At 40.6% G+C, this 16856-nt stretch overlaps 1 protein-coding gene across 3 annotated transcripts in view; it reads right to left on the reverse strand.

The window, feature by feature from the left end:
* Positions 1 to 427: 427 nt before the first annotated feature.
* The window catches only part of LPCAT2 (lysophosphatidylcholine acyltransferase 2), a 66776-nt gene continuing 50347 nt past the window's right edge, over positions 428 to 16856 (reverse strand). For all 3 annotated transcript variants that reach the window (XM_010963642.3, XM_045523125.2, XM_074370723.1), the window contains 3 exons: positions 11188 to 11286; positions 5916 to 6051; positions 428 to 2110 (listed from right to left, as the gene is read on the reverse strand). In XM_010963642.3, the coding sequence (XP_010961944.2) occupies positions 1929 to 2110; positions 5916 to 6051; positions 11188 to 11286 (417 nt within the window). In that variant the 3' untranslated portion in view covers positions 428 to 1928. The remainder of the gene's footprint in view (positions 2111 to 5915; positions 6052 to 11187; positions 11287 to 16856) is intronic.

Genomic DNA, 16856 nt, shown 5'->3' on the forward strand with positions numbered 1-16856 from the left:
TTTTATGGTTTACCGGTCTTAGGATCTAATATTTCTCATTTTAAAGAGGAACCTCATTTTTTTCAAACTGTTATGTAAAACTACAATGCATTTAACTGACTTAATGAAATTTAATTCCTTACTTTAAATTCTAAGAGGAGAAAAGCCCCTTTGAAGGAAATCCCTGTTTAGATGGCATAAAGGTAGAGGCCTAACTGGTAGTAATAGTGATGGTCATGACTTACTACATACACCCCACTAGCCAAAAGTCAACTTCTTTAGGAATACTAACTATTGCTGCTTTGGCTAAAATTGGGTCTTTCATTAGAGTAAAATTATGTCTGACATTTCATAAGGCTTAAATGTAAACAAAAATGATTAATCACATTCATAAATATGCAAACTTATATCCAAACCACAATATTAAAAAGGTATATTACATTTGAGACACGATGGCAAAACCAGAATTTTTAATTGCCAAGAATTTTATGTAGCAAGTTTTTTATTCAGTTACATGATAAAATAGGAATATTACATTGGCAGAGGTGAAATTAAAGAGCATAAAATACTATTTTAAAACAGGAAAACAACAGGATCACTTTCCAGAGCCTCATAGAAAGCTTTTCATTTAAAATGCTACTTTTTCATGATTCATGGAGTTAATATGTGGCTTTTCTATGATTAAAAAATCATGGTACCTGAGTATTGCATACATTCAGTTGCATGTGACAGACAGTAGTATAAAGATGTACTTTCGTAATTACTTAAGCAGTTGTTCTCAGCTCATTCCATGCTTTGTCTAAACAGCTTTAAGACATGTAAAAAGCAAACAATTATACGCCTGCACTTAAGGATGAAACTTTTTAAGCAAGCATCCGTGACATCAATAAAATGGCACTTGAGGGCAATTCTTGCTTAACCTAAAGGCAAAAATATCAGCGTTAAATTTCTGCCTGATGGTTAAATTGTGGTCCTGCGTTAATAATGTAGCTTTTTGGATTCCTTAGCTTTTGTTGATAATTTGGACCCTTTTATATTTTCCCTCTAGGTCTTTCAGGCAAGCTCTAAAATTTGAGAGAACACTTAATAAAATTAAAACTCCCACTGAGATCGTAAAATATATTAATTATAATATTATATAAATAAAGTAAATCTGGTTCATTGACTGGGTAAGCGCTACATTCTAAACCACCCAACTCAAATTCAACTAAACTCTGTGGCAAACAATTCATTTTCTCATTAGGCAATTAATGTTACCTTCAATAAGGCAATTCCCGCATAGCCTTTGGCCATAGTGTCGTCTTTAAAACAAAATTCTAAATCTGCAGACCATGCAAATGGTATGATTTCCTTAGCAGGTGGTTAAAGAAATGTACAATAGGGATGCATGCTCGAGAGAATATGAGTTTTTAAGAAGTCTTATCACCCTTCCAATTCCCCCCAGAGTCAGTGATCCAAGAAACTGAAATGCAAATGAAAAATAAAATGAATCTGTGAAGTTCAAGGTATAAAATTCTGCAATGTTCCTCAGACTCTTCATTCTTATTTCCAGAACGGGAAGGGATTAGTGATAACAGAATATAATTTTCTCTAGAGGAAGGTAGATTAAAAAGGGTTTAAACTTTAAAAATTTTTTACAGTGCTGATTAATGCCCATCAGTAAGTAAAGGAGACCATTTCATTCATTTGGATATGCAAATTTAACTAGAAAATCCATAAAAACGTATTTATCACCAGTAAAGCAAAATAGAATGCAAAAGAGAAGGAATATTACTTGATCTATACATGTGAATAAAAGCATTTCAGTAAGAAAAACCTATCATTTTTAATAAAACAGCTTTCCATTTTAAACACCATTACGCAACAATCACAAATAAAATACCATCAATAAGTGCCTTTACAATTTCAGGTAAAAACCACTGCATTTTGCTTGTTAGGAACATTTGCTTTCAGTCGTCTTTTTTGTCTGAGGTACTCTCTTCGTGACTTTCAGGACTGACTTTATTACTTGCAACCGAGGGAGATGCTTGGATGTCTTTTGGTGAAAACACATGGCTCGTCTGGAGGTCTAAGTAGGTTGTAAATATCTTAGCATATTCTGGATGCTTTAGGGCAAAACTTTTAAATTCCTCTAAAAGAGGAGAAAAAAAAATCCAATAAATTGAGGTGAATCTTCCTTTGGTGTGATGCAGATTAACATATGATCTTAATAATACTATTATTGCAAAATTCTTTTACTCAACCCTCATAAATTGTACAGCTGCTTTGGAAGATAGTTTTTTCCATTACTTCATCAAGCTGAAGGCATGCATACTCTATTCCAAGGTAGAGAAATTTGTGCATATGTGTATGAGCATGTTCAGAGCAACATCATTCATAATAGGTAAGAAATGAGAGCAATTCAAATGACAGTCAACAGTTGAAATGGATAAATAAATCATGGCATATTCACGGAACATAACGCTATACAGCAATGAAAATGAATGAACAGCTGTGTTGTAACCATGTGGATGAATCTTAAAACCATAATGTTGAATGAAAAAAGCCAGACACAAAAGAACATGTTGTTTGAGTCCAGTATGTAAAGTTCGAAAACTTAGGCAAAACTAAAATACATTTAAAGATGTGTGCTTCTGACGTGACATCTTTAAAGCAAGGTAGAGATTCCTTTTTAAGTCAGCATTTCCCTCCTTTAAGACAGAGGAAGGGGTTGTAGATGAGAAGGGGCACATGGAAGTTTCTCAAGTTCTTGAAAAGCTCTATTTCTTGACCTGGGTAGTAGGTGTACAAGTGTTCACTTTGTAAAACTTTATTATGCTATATGTTTATGTTTTGTTCATTTTTAGTGTATTTTTGTTATTTTTTATAAGAAAAAAATGTTTAAAAAATTTTATGACCCAGGACATTCTATTACTGGCTTTTAAAACTATTTTAACCTTTAACTCTGGTATAGAAATATACCGTCTTGAAAGCTGAGGTCTGACTTATGATCAATAAGGACAAGGAGAGTGTACAATATGCAACAGTCACGTCACAAGACCCCTGAGTAGTGGTCTCTTTTTACCTTAGATGATTTAGATTTGGGAACTGAGGCAGAGTTTAGAAGGCTTATTAAATTAACCATCAGAATCTGACCCTCAAGCCTCCAATAACCTGGAGTTTCTAAAATATGACGCTACCCTCAACTTTGAAATTTCTCTCTCCTGTTTGGATGGAGAAGCCTTTATTGAGCTTATATAGCAAAGGGAGCCTGGTCTTTGAATTAGCTCACCATTTGACTCTATAATAAAAGGCTTTTCACCAAATATCCTATTTCTATCTATTCATTAATCTCTGATAACCAAGTGTCTACTTCAAGGCACACTAGACTACCTAACAACTCCTGAAGATAAAAACAGGTCTCAGTGATGAGGAAGTCACTGGATTGTACACAGATCATTCTTTGCAATTACATTATTTTGCATTAATAGAGCACTTTATATTCCCAAATCAGGTAATCTAGTAATTGTTCTTTCTTAACATCCAAGATAAAGGTTTATCTGCACGAGTCTGTATCAATGATGGAGACACAGAGAATGTAAATAAGTCCTTTAAAGTGGGCCTGAGAACTGATTTACTGGAACCATGAGTTTCAGGTTTAAGATTTGTGCTCTGCTCAAAAGATCAAGGTTTCTGTTCTCTTTGGGGATGCCAGTGACATTAAAGAGTAACTCATTTCTAAAAGTGCTGTGAGATGGCAAAAAGCAGAATTTGCGCATCAGTTTGCCTAATGGAAAAACAAGAAGGAAAACAATTTAAATAATCATATTTAAATAACGTTAATGGTCACATTCATGATACATTTCTTTACCTATTATTTTATAAAATCACACTTAAATACCTCATTCTTGTAAAAAAAAAAAGGGCTTGTGTAATATTGGAAAAAGAGAGATAGTCTGTGTATTCCAAAAAGAAAAAGGTTGAACTCCAAAAAACAAAGCAGATTTCCCTAAAAATATATTAAAATTCACAGGTAAAAATATGACAGGACTATCTACAAATAATTTTTAGTATTAGCTGCCATTGAAATAGTTACTCCAGTTTTTCAAAATTTGGTAGTTTGCCGTAAGAGAGAATCTTAATTACGCAAGGAAAATGTTCAGAGAGTTAGTACACATGGGGTTTATGACTCTTAAGTTTTATATCAGTATATACTTCTCATTTTATCCTTTCTATCTTTTTTTTAATGAACAAAATAGCGTAAGTGCCCTAGGCACTTCATTACCTAAAATAGAATAAAGGGCAGCCAAAATGAGAGTAATCAAAAACAGAGAGTAAGAGAAGTACGTGCTCTAACTCCCCCATCCTATGAAAGCTATCAGGCTGCAAACTCTTTGAGCCCCAGAAAGAAAAAGGCATTCAAGAGGAATCGCCCACCAGCCCGCAGGAGAAGACTAGGGAAGACAAGCCACGCTGACATTTACGACCACATCAAAGCCAAGGCAGGGACACCCTCACCCAGGCCTCGCCACTGGGGTGGGTTTCCCAACCACTGCACTGTGCAATCAGTGGAAACTGACGAACCATGCCTTCAGCCCTCAGGGGACTTGTTTTGATGTGCCGTCAGGAGAAGGTTGGTCACTGCTGGATGGACCTGTCGCTTGGCCACCAGGTCTTCCTCTGTGACAGGCCATACCTCACAGGGGTGCCATCAACATGACGCGAGATAATGAACATGAAAGCTCTCCTGAGCCACGAACAGGAAACACCAATAGATGGTTTAGCTAATGTTAGGGCTGTTGGTCCCTCAGCCCGTGTCCCTCTGCTGTGATTCTAACCCGGCTGGGCTATCTTGCTCAGTTTTGCCTGGCCACACTGACAGCAGAAAAGAAAAGCTCCGTAAGGCGGGGCAGCCAATACGAGAGGCACTACGGTGTGGAGGTCAGTGGTGCAGGCTCGAAAGCCACACTGCCTTGCTTTTGGAAACTTGGCTCTGACATTCTCTAGTGGTGATCTCAGGTAAGTCAGTTAAATTCTCTGCATCTCTTTTTTCTTCCCCAGTAACATAAGAATAATGAAGAGTACTGATTTAATAGGCTTGCTGTAAAGAATCAATAAACTAATATATATAAAAAGTTTAAAGAGTGCTTGGCATTTGGTAAGTCTGAAGGAGAAGTAACAAGATGGCAGCGCTTAGGCTAACTAATTCCTGACCTTATACCTGTCGTTTGCTTTTAAAACAGTCAGCAAATCTGACTGACCGGACACCGCCCCCAGCCCCAGGCCCATTGTTACAATTAGAGTTAGAGTTCTTAATTTTCCTGTTTGTTTTACCTCACTCTGGCAATTGAAATTTACAATCATGTTTGGATTCTGAGTCATTCCCCTAGAAAGGGAGTCACCAGAGAGTAACCAGACCCTCTGAAGTCCCTCCTGGCGCCTAATGAGTCTGATCAGATAAAGAAGGTCACAGGCTGATAACCCTCCAGATCCCGGGACGGTCCCCTGCTGCCGGACAGACTCGCCAGGATTTAGGAGGAAGCTTCACCATTCATTGACTCTTGCTGATTGACAGCCTCTTTTACTCTCCAATTTGTTCACTATATAATCACTAAGCCCCAACCCTAAGACAGGTTCCCAGTTTTGAAGGCACTAGCCTGCTGTGAGTCCCCTTTGCCTGGCAAAGTAATAAAGCTGCCTCTCTTCTTCTAAGCTCCAAGACCCGGTCTCTGAATTCTTTGGCTAGTCAGGGATGAGCAGCCGATCTTTCAGCAACAAGTCCTCAATAATTAGCCTCTACCATTACACCACTACTACTATTGTTACCATCACCATCATTCTGACTATTATTTCTAGTGCTGATATATTAGGGGAAGGAAACACACTCTTGTAGAGGGTCGGTCACCGTCTGGATGCCCTCCTCGTACGCTGAATCAGGAGCCAAACTGCCTACTCACCATAGGAGACAGAATCCCCATGGGCTATTTCCTTGAAGAGACCAGAAACATCGAGGTCAGGCACCCCAAGGGAAGCCTGCAGAATGGTGGAGAACTCTTCCTCCGTTATGAAGCCATCCTCATCAACGTCAAAGAGCTGAAGGGAAAAGAAAAGAAGAATTAGCTCTCCCAGAGCAGTGGTGGTCTGCAATAACCCTGGAAAGTAAACTCTTTAGTAGTTTAAGCATTCATTGCGCCAGGGGCTAGGGATAGAGGCCCAAAAGAAGGGATGGTCTCTGCTTTCTTCACTATACTTGTGGTTTAGTGGTAGAAAGAGACAGAACTAAAATAGGGGCGATGACAATATTAAGTACAAAAGCACAGGGGAGTTCCATGGAGGACAAGATGAGTCCCACCCAGAGAGGTCAGGGAAGGCTTTATGACATTTGAGTTGGGTCTTAGAACAGGAAGAGAGAGTCCCAGAATATACAAGGCGTGGGAGATGAATGCCTGGGGCTCAAGTCAGGAGACAGACAAACAGGAGTCAGATCGTGAGGGATATTTGAGGCCTCACCTAACCTTGCAGGATTACAATGGGGAGGCCTGTGGTGTGATCGTATGTGAATTGAGGGAACTCTCTGAGGCAGACTGTGGAGGACAGGGATGAGGGCAGAAGGTTGAAAAGACTAAAGGCAGGAAAAACAATTAAGAGTCTGAGGTGGAGAAGCAGGAAGGGCGGGGAGGGACAGAATTTATCAGGAAGCAAAGCCAGGCCTTGCCTACCAATTAGAGGTCTGCAGTGATGGAAAAGACGGCACCAACGATGGCTGAGGTGTTCCAGCTTTGGCAAGTGGGTGAACGTGGGTTATGTTACCAAGAGTGGGAGAACAGGTAACCAGTGAGGTCAAGGGATAGACCAGAAGAGGTTAAATTTGAGTAAGAGGCACCAGAAGGAAGTAAGATTCAACACATCAGCTGAGGAGAGTGATAAGGCTCTAGATAGGAAATCAGGTAAGAAACTCCAAGCATGTTTGAGCTTATCTGTGGAAAATGCAGAGTCAGGCAGAGCCCTGGGAACAGCAAGAGCTGAGGTGTGTGCAGGGAAGAGGAACTTCTTTCTTGCAAACAAACAAATAAAACTTGGAAGCAGTCAAGGAGATGGAGAACCGGAGGCACGTGCATCTTGGAAGCTAGAGAAGGCTTTTAGGAAAGAGGAAGAAACTCCAACCATAGTAATGGCCAGCACAGTAAAATGCCATAGGGAGGCCAAGCAAAAAGCAGGAAGTTTTGCTGGATTTGGCGATTAGGAGATCCTGATGACGGATGGAGGTGAGACTCAAGGAATGAATGGAGGAGAGGATTGGAGGTCACAGGCATGGACTCTTCTCAAGAAATTATGAGAATACCACTATGCTGTACACCAGAAACTGACACAACATTGAAAACTGACTATATTTCAATTATAAAAAAAGTAAGAAGTTATGGAATAAAGGGCAGGAAATAAATGGGGTAGCAGCCATGCATAAATGTAGACTGCTTTCAGGAAGGGAGAGACTGAATATGTTGATGGGTAGAGGGGAAAAGGCAGAAGGGTGGGATCAACTGAAAGCTGAGCAGAACACCAAGGTAACTGACAGATAATTAATATCCATAATTAAAATCCTCTCCAGGGTATTAATATTTTTTAATGATATTAGCACTGACTCTTTGTAGGCACTGATCAAATGTGTTCGAATCACTCTGTAAGTATTAACTAATTTAACCCCAAAAAGTCTTACGTAAGGGAGTGTCGTTATTAACCCTATCTCACAGATGAGAAAGCTGAGGGACAAGGAAGTCGGGTAACTTCCCCAAGGTCACCCAACTTGGAAGTGGTTGAGCTGGCATCCAAATGCAGGCAGGCAATATCTAGAGTTCCTGCTGTTAGGTATTCACTTCCGACCAAATACGTGATCAAAAACAGGCATTGGATAAGGTGTGATAACCATGAAAAGACAAAGCAAATATTGAAGAGTGTTGTGACTGCCCATTAGGGTGGGAGGAGGAGACTCTAATTTGAAGTTGTGACCTGCTGCCTCCAGATGAGAAAGCACAGACTTCCAGTCCGCTGGCTGCCACCCAGCCCCTGGAGAGGGCACAAGACAGCTGGAAAGTGAAAAGTGAATTAGCATTTGTTTCCACAAACGGTAGCCCCAGGGCTCTTTATGGGCCCTGGACTTTAGACAGTAACTGCCAGGCTTCAATCCCAGCCCCTCTTCTCACAAACTCTAGGTTTTCTTTAAAACTCCTCCATTCCTAAACAATTCTCATCAACTCATCTAATGGTCTACATTCCTGTCACACTTGGTGCCTTGGTGGCTCTCACTCACTTCTGTGTAAGTTCCCTTCACACATGCATCCTGGGGACTTTTACTTCCTCTCCACCTGTCCTTCGTCACAACTACCCCAGGTTGTTCCCCTCACCAAAACCCCTCAATTGCTCTCAATTATTCATCACTCTTGGGGGCCTCCCTGCCACAAAGTTCCCAGATCTAAGGTAAATCCCATGCTCCGGGCTCTGGTTGAAGGTTTAACACCCCGGTTTCCTTTGAGAATGGGGAAGTGATAGCTCCCCAATGCAGAGTGCTGGGGGACTCTGAATCAAAAGATCCTGTCTTTCTCAGCAAGCACGTGGTCCACGATCATATGGACCTTCCCTGGAATATGAACGATGAACAGGGCTGGAGTTTGCTCTCTCTAAACGCAGTGCCCAAGGAAAGTGGAGAGCAGCCTGGAGAGCAGCTCCTGTGGCTGGGGCCTCTGGAGCTGCCTGCTTTTGAGTCTCCCCTGGAGCCTACTCGCTGTCCTCACAGCTGATTCCCCAGCCAGAGTCTACGCCTACCGCTTACAACTGAAGAACGCTAATATTCTGCCTCTAAAGGTCACTGAGATGATGAAATAAGATCAAAGATGGGAAGTTAACTTCCCATGTGAAGTGATGATGTGACGTGCTACCCAAATAAAAGGATGTGAATGGACTGTATATGTATATATATATATACGTACATATATATGTGTGTGCATGTATGCGTATATATACACATATACATGGATACTACTAAATAAAAAACAGAAGCATGCCAAAATATTTTCAAAAACATCAAACACACGTGAGAAGGTTAAAAAAAAATGTAAAGCATGACTGTTGCCTTACTGAAAAAAGAGCTAATTATAGTTTTAGGTCCTCCTTTCTTCCTTTCTCCCCTCCTAAAAAACCCCCAAGGTCTAGACTGCAGAAAAATCTCAGGACTTCTCTAAAAACAATAATTACTATGATTAAGGGCCAAATTTTCCATCAGGCCTTTCATTGGTAAATTCAAACTGACCACTTGTCCAGCTGAACGTCTAATTACACAGACAATCCCAAAACAGAAACAGGAATATCTGGATCGGAATAAGTTAGCTCTGTGTATAATTTTAGGTTTTATGATGAATAAGTCTGCAAAAGCCAAAAGTTTTCAGCTTGGAAAAAGTTCTGGCCCTTGTCTTGTGACCATCTGCTAAGCATCAACCTCTTAGGTTCTTTATAGGTCTGGCAGTTAACTCCGTTTAGACCAATCTGAAATAACCAGTCAGCTGGGGGACTCCTCTTGAAGTGGGAGGAAAGGCGTCAGGGCACAACCACTGAAGGGGTGACACAGCCATGGAGGACAGGACAAACTGGGCAGAACCAAGATGGCAGAAGACTCGACTTCCGGTAGACCTTGAGCCTCACGGCACACCCACTGGCACCATGACAGCTCCCCGGCTGACCATAAAAGGTCAAAAAGTGGGCAGGGGGAACGCTTCCTGGAAATCCTCGCCCCTTTCACAAAGTAGTTGGAATAACCCTCCCACTTATTAGCATATGAAATTACCGAGCCCATAAAACCTAACAACGCCACACCTCGTGGTTGCTCTCGCTCTGTCCCTCTCACCTTCTGAGACGGCCCGCACTCTGTCTTTGAAGCGTGTATCTACTTTTACTCTAAACGGCCCCACCTCTTGGTCTCTCTCCCTCTCCCCTTTCTGAGATGGCCCACATTCTGCCCATGGAGTGTGTATCTCCTAAACCGTTTTCCCTTCAGAGTGAGACAGACCGCATTCTGTCCTCAGAGTGTATATCTCTCTAAATACGCTTCCTTTCACTTTACCATGCCTTGCTCTTGAATTCTTCCCTGCGCAAGGCAAGAACCTAGTCCCCCCCAACACTCTGTCAGTGAGAGAACACGTGGAAATTCTGAGGCCATTCCTGGTGGCCTCTAAGATGTGAGAAAGGGCTCTGAGAGAAAAGAGAGTCTTTCTAGGTGACAGAGGGGTAAAAACTTGTGGAGGACACAGGGGGATCTTCTCAGAGAAAATTAGAAGAAACAAGAGTAGAAACAGGCCTGGAGAGGGTCCTCAGCTGTCACAGTGGATGAAGCAGAGACGCAAGTGGCCAGGTGATAAGAGGCAACACACCCCGCTTGGGGAGACAAGCAGGGAGCTCGAGTTTTTGTTTCACTTGAGAGCAGACCACGTGAGATTAGAATTCTGGAGGGAACGTCCCATTTAAACACCAGTTAGACGAAGCACCTTTCATCTCAGAAGAACCAAAAATGCACTCTGGGGATGTACTCTTCTCTTTGCACAGATAAGTAATACATGGAATCTGAGTTTTTCATCATTTGAACCTCCATGAAATTCTATTGGGGTCTGGGGCCAGGGATTTTAGTCGTCTGCCCTCCCACCCCCAACACTGCTGCGACCATATATGTGATACTACAGGAAAACACACAGGGTGGAAACGTGAGACGTTTCTGATGGTGTTCCCCTGACACCACCAGCACAAAATAAACTCCATCAGGAAAAGACCACCTCCAATATCTTCGACATACAGAATGAGAAAATCAGGATGGATGAGAACTTTCTGCATGCTGAATTTGGATGACCAGTGACAGACAGGTGGTGTCTATTTACAACCTTACCTTGGGGCTTCAAAGGAGGGAGGCTGAAAAGAAACCATTTTTAAGCTAATTAATTAAATCATCTGCTCTTCGATCTTGATGCTGTTAACTAGGCTGCTTCCAAAGACTTTTTTTTTTTTTTTTGCTTAAATGATGCTTGTGTTTTCTTCATTCTCAGTAGCAACTGTCTTAATCACATTACCCTCCTGTACATGTCACCACGGATCTATAAACACTTGTAATAGATGCACTGATTTTCAAATAATACACTTAGCGTCAACACTTGTTTACGAGACAGACTACGATGCTTTCAGTGGGGCTGACAGTACCTTAAATGCCACCTGGATGATTTCCTCTGTGTTGGCAGGGTTGCACAGGACAGCCAGGCCAATTACATACTCTCGGAAGTCAATACTGCCATCATGGTTCTGTGAAAGGATGGGAGAAATCAATTAGCAGGGCCACTGGTCGAATTACCATTAATCACAGCCCGCAGGGTAAAATTCAGGCATGCCATGCAGCTCAACATCATTGTGCACTGAGATGGAACAGCTAGCAAGTGGCCCCGCCCATTCCCAATTCAGAAGGAGGAGAAATATATTTCTGTTCAGCCACAAATACAGACATTTTATCACTGAGGCTCTTTGGGAGCAGCTCTATGGTTCTCAGCGTGTGTCCCGGAGCTCCGCCTTGATGGGAGCCTCTCTGGGAAGCAGGATGGAGGATTTCACCCCAGTTGGGACTGAAGCCTTCCTTCCTCTGTGGTTGGTACCCTGCCATGATGGCCAATACCAGTGGGTCACTAAGAGACCCTCTACATGTAGGAGATAGAAGGAAAAGAAGGCCAAACTGAGGCAATGATCACAGCTGCAGCTTTTCTTCTTTCCAGGCTGAATTTGCCATAAAGCAGGAGAACAGAGTAAACCTGAGCAACCTCAATGGCCCCTTGGTGACATGAGGCCCCAGAAGATCCTGCACTTGTAAACCTCTGGAAACTGAACCTCATGAGTATGATGCTAATGTCTACACCCTCAGGAGGTGTTTCATGATGACAACAGAAAGAAGGGGTTGGTCATTCTGATCCATGCTAAGTGCAGCGTTTTCCCCACACATGAACTACTCACCTAGACAGGACACCGCGAGGATGAAATGGGGAGAAAGGAGAGAGAGCCTAAGGAAGGGAGGGGGCAGGAAATGGGAGGATGGGAACGAACAAGAAGGGAAGGGGAAGAGGAGAAAGGAAAAGTGAGATGGAGAGTGGAAGAGAAAGTTGGAGGAGAGAGAAGGAGGGAGAAAGAGAAGAGTCAATGAGCACGAGGATTACGATCCAGGTGTGGAACCACTGTGGCAGCAAGATCTTCCAGTGGTGGATTCCCAGATAAACTCTGAACTAGTAACAACAAAGCTAGTGCGGTACTTGGTAGGTGAGCAAATAATGCTTGGCACCGAAAAGAATGTAATCTTTAACGGTGACTAAGTGTCTACATTTCAAACATCAAGGGTTCCCCCAGGGCGGGGACTGCCTTCCCTGTGTGCAGTCCGTATCTACAACATTGTCACCACCCCAGAAGTTTCAGAGAAGGCAGAGTTTTAAGGGACATAATTTTCCCTGTTGTGTCACTACCATTTACTTTTCCCATGCACTATGTTCATTAGGCCTCGGAGACTGAACAGCTTATTGAACTGTGGCTATGTGCTCAATAAAGGTTCTTCTGCCATCAGTTTTCTCCACTAAGCAACACAGACAGCTTGAACAGATGTTCTGAAGAATGGATAGAAGAATGATCTATGGACACTGAAGACACAGTCACAGATAGTATGATTGGAAATCCTCCTTTGAATTTCTGTTGTATCTGTATTGTGAAGCATCTGACTTTTATCCATACCACAGAACCCTATGTATAACATAGGTCAGGCCTCATGACTTACTTTTCAGATGGAGAAACAGAAATATAAAGGAACTTTAATATTACTGCTAGTCACACAACAAGGTAAAACCCTGGACCCCTGATTTTCAGTAATAGTCTCATGTGAGAGGCTTTGGCAAAAGAATGTTAAAGTTGACTCTTCATAACCAATCACATGGGAAATGCTATGTAAGTTTTCATCCTCATAATGTGAAGGAGAAAAGGCAGCTTGGAAATTATTCTGAGAGGTTTTATTATTGGACTAATAAAATGATGCACTGTTAAGTTTCCAAATTCAGAATAATAAAATTTAGAACCAGAAGGAATCTTAGAAATCATCCATTCAACTTCTATATTTTCCCTAAAGAAAAAAAATCAAAACATAAGTTTTACTTGAAGTCACAAAACTCACTGGTTATTGCCATAACTACAATTAAAATTTAGGTAATCTGACTCCCAATCTTTCAAATTAAAGCAAGTAACTTGATAAAATATATTCAAAAACAGATCATAAAGTATACAAGCAAAGGATAATAAAGGATACTCTTTCAATTTCAAATCAGTTTCATGCTAAAAAGTTATTCCTCAAATTTGCGGTTCTTTCCTTTAAAAACCAATTGAACTCCTCATGAGGAGGAGGAGTATTCAAATTCTGTAAATTCCAGTTACCCAGGAGATTCAGGGAAGAGGTATTCTGTTTACCTCAAAATTCTTATTAAGAGGATATTTCTACCCACCTACATAATTGTATGACCAATTTTCTAGGAATTAAATGGTTTTAATCCACTTAGCAGTAAAAATAAGACATTAAAAAAAAGTAATTCTGAAAGCACCTCAAGATCCATAGGTACATTAGGGGTTTGGAATTAATAGGTACACACTATATATAAAATAGATACACAATGGGGACCTACTGTATAGCACAGGGAACTGTATTCAATTTCTTGTAATGAGCTGTAATGGAAAAGAATCTGAAAATATACACACACATATGTATGTGCATAACTGAACTGCTTTGCTGTACACCTGAAACTAATGTTGCAAATTGACTACACTTCAATAAAAAATAAGAATTAAAAAAACCTATAGGTACATTAGATAATCAGTGCCCTGCGGGTGCCTCCTTAAATATTTTTTTAAGGCCCTGCTGTGGGTTAGTTGTGAAACATTACTGATGAAATTTCTGATCGAGGTTAATCTATGAATCAACTTTTAAAAACACATGCCCTACTACTCAAAAAATATTTTCAAAGTGTCCTTTAAGATGACATACAAATTCTGAATATTTTTTGGCATTTGCTGTTTTTTAGGTACAGAACACAAATTTTCTCGTTGCTATCGGTTATAGAATTCAGTGGACTGCGTCAAGATTAAGGTGTTTTTCAAAATTATATGGGTTATTTTGAAATTTTAAAATGTAGACGTATAATGTCACATTTAAGCAAAATCATTATTTTCAACTTACTATACAGATTGTATTGCTTTTATAAATTTAAGAATAATGAGGTGGAGGTCTATGAATCAAAGTCCTTCATCTTAGGCTATAAGTAGTCTTCCACGTAGAAAAGGCAAAATTTTAAAGCAATTATCAGGTAAAAACTCCCTCTTACATTGAAAATGTGCCTTTAAAAACATCAAGTTAAAAAAAAAACCCATTGGATGGAAACTAAGAAATTCAATCACTTGTTAAGCTATTGGTGGCATATAATGCCAAAGGTCTGGTTATTGGAAAAATCCAGGCTTTGGACTAAATTTTCTGGGATGTGCTCTAGTGCCTGAGGTTACCTGTACAACTTTTACACAAATTCAGAAGAGAACAAAAGAGAAACTTATGTAACTTCGGGATGTCTTGCCCTGTGTATGCAGGAAAAGCATCCTAAAAACAGGTAATCCCTTAACTAATACCACCCCTAGTGTGAGATAATTGTCTGAACTTTCATAAAACATTTAAAATGAAGTGAAGGGAGCAAAGTCAGCTACATTTTCTTTTCCCCAACCATTATATGGAAAGGTTACATTATAAACTTAATACTCTGAGACCTTAAAAGGCATCTTGGCAGCCTTCCCCTTTTCTGGCTATATTACTACTACGCCCATGCCTAACATGTTAGCGGGCTTACTCCAAAATAGGGATCCTGGTATTAATGTGTGGTTGCTGGCAGCTGCCTCACTGTTATATAACCACACCTGGTTTAAGCAGCTCATCAGACCAAGCTTAAATTACAATTCCCCTGAGGAAGGTGGACGTGATCTCTGTGCGTGGCTCAACTCAGAATTATATGCACATGGTGTTTCATAAATATTATATGACGGTGATGATGGTGAACGCAGAGGCCAAATACCAACCTCTCCTAGTTTCGCTGGGGATTTCTAACAGGCAGCTGAGGGCTCTTAACAGGTCAGTTATATCATTTTCATCGTTATAATTTTCTTCTAAATGAGTCAAAAGAGGAAGGATTTCAGCAATCTTACTCCTGGACAAATATTTAGAGAAAACTCTAATTCAAAAAGCTACATGCACCCCAGTGTTCATAGCAGCACCACTGACAATAGCCAAGACATGGAAGCAACCTAAATGTCCACTGATAGAGGACTGGGTAAAGAAGATGTGATATACATATGCAATGGAATACTATTCAGCCATAAAAAAGAATGAAATAATACCATTCGCAGAATCATGGATGGACCCAGAAATTATTGTACAAAGTGATGTAAGTCAGAAAAAGAAATATGATATGATATCACTTATATGTGGAATCTAAAACATGACACAAAGGAACTTATTTATGAAACAGACTCACAGACATAAAAAACAAATTTATGGTTACCAAAAGGGAAAGAGGGTAGGGGGAGGGATAAATTAGGAGTTCGAGATTAGCAGATACAAAGTATTATATATAAAATAGATAAACAACAAGGTCTTACTGTATAGCACAGGGAACTATACTCAATATCCTGTAATAAACCATAACGGAAAAGAAAAAAAAAAAGAGTAAGGCTTTATCTTCAACCTCAGGATGATCCTCAAAAGTAGACTGGGAGAGAGGGAATGCATTAAAAATCAGAAAAGCAGGAGGGATGGAAACCAATTAGTGGGCAGGTGAACAGAGCCCTGGCGAATGCAACCGCTTTAGCTGGGGCTACTGGCGGGGAACTCTGAATTGTGTGCCCCGCTGTCACCACCTGAATCAGAATGAAAAAGCCAAACCAGGGGCCATTCACAAGAAAGGCACAACTACCCTGGCTTCTGGGCGGCAGTTTCTTCATACTCCTACTTCCTTCTTTTGGGTGCTGTCAACACTGACTCCTGCCTGGTCTCACTTTTCTGTTGAGATTGAATCGAAAAACGGTCTTACCTTGAAGTACAGGCTGTCAACCTCGGTTACGCATCAGAATCACCGATGGACCTTTAAAAATACTCATCTCTGGGCCCCACCTCTAAGGAGTCTTATTAACTCACTTAGAGTGGGACTCAGCTCTCAGGATTCCCAAAGAGCTTTCCCAGTGATTCTAAGTTGCAGCCAGGGCTGCGAACCACTGCATCAAGAGTCAGCAAGATTTATATACATTCATGTATCTATTGCTTTTAATACCAAATAACTGGTTATGACTTATGTACGTTTTCTTTTTGTCTGTCTGCTTTTTTCCTGACTGCAGTTTTCAAAGAGGAATGAAAGAATATTCCTTGCTCCGAGGCAGGGCAAGACATGACAAGAGCTGGCTAACATAGCTGATGTGCCTGGGTTTGTCTGAAGTGCATGTTAAGCGTGATCATTTTGATTCATTAAGGCAGCCAGAGATATTTTGACTACAAGTACACTCTTTTATTTCCCAATGCCCTGACCCTCGCTACAAATATATCAAAACAAAATTGGGAGGCGGGGAGTTATAGCTCAACTGGTAGAGTACATGCTTAGCATGCATGAGGTCCTGGATTCAATCCCCAGTACCTCCCTTAAAAATAAATAAACCTAATTATCTCCCCTCCCTGCCAAAATAAAACGATGAAATAATACAATAATAAGTAAATAAAATATTTTTTTAAATTGTTACATGTTTATTTTACTAGAGAAACAGGACTTCTAGAATTT

This window comes from Camelus bactrianus, chromosome 9, assembly GCF_048773025.1.
Source record: "Camelus bactrianus isolate YW-2024 breed Bactrian camel chromosome 9, ASM4877302v1, whole genome shotgun sequence".
NCBI lineage: Eukaryota > Metazoa > Chordata > Mammalia > Artiodactyla > Camelidae > Camelus > Camelus bactrianus.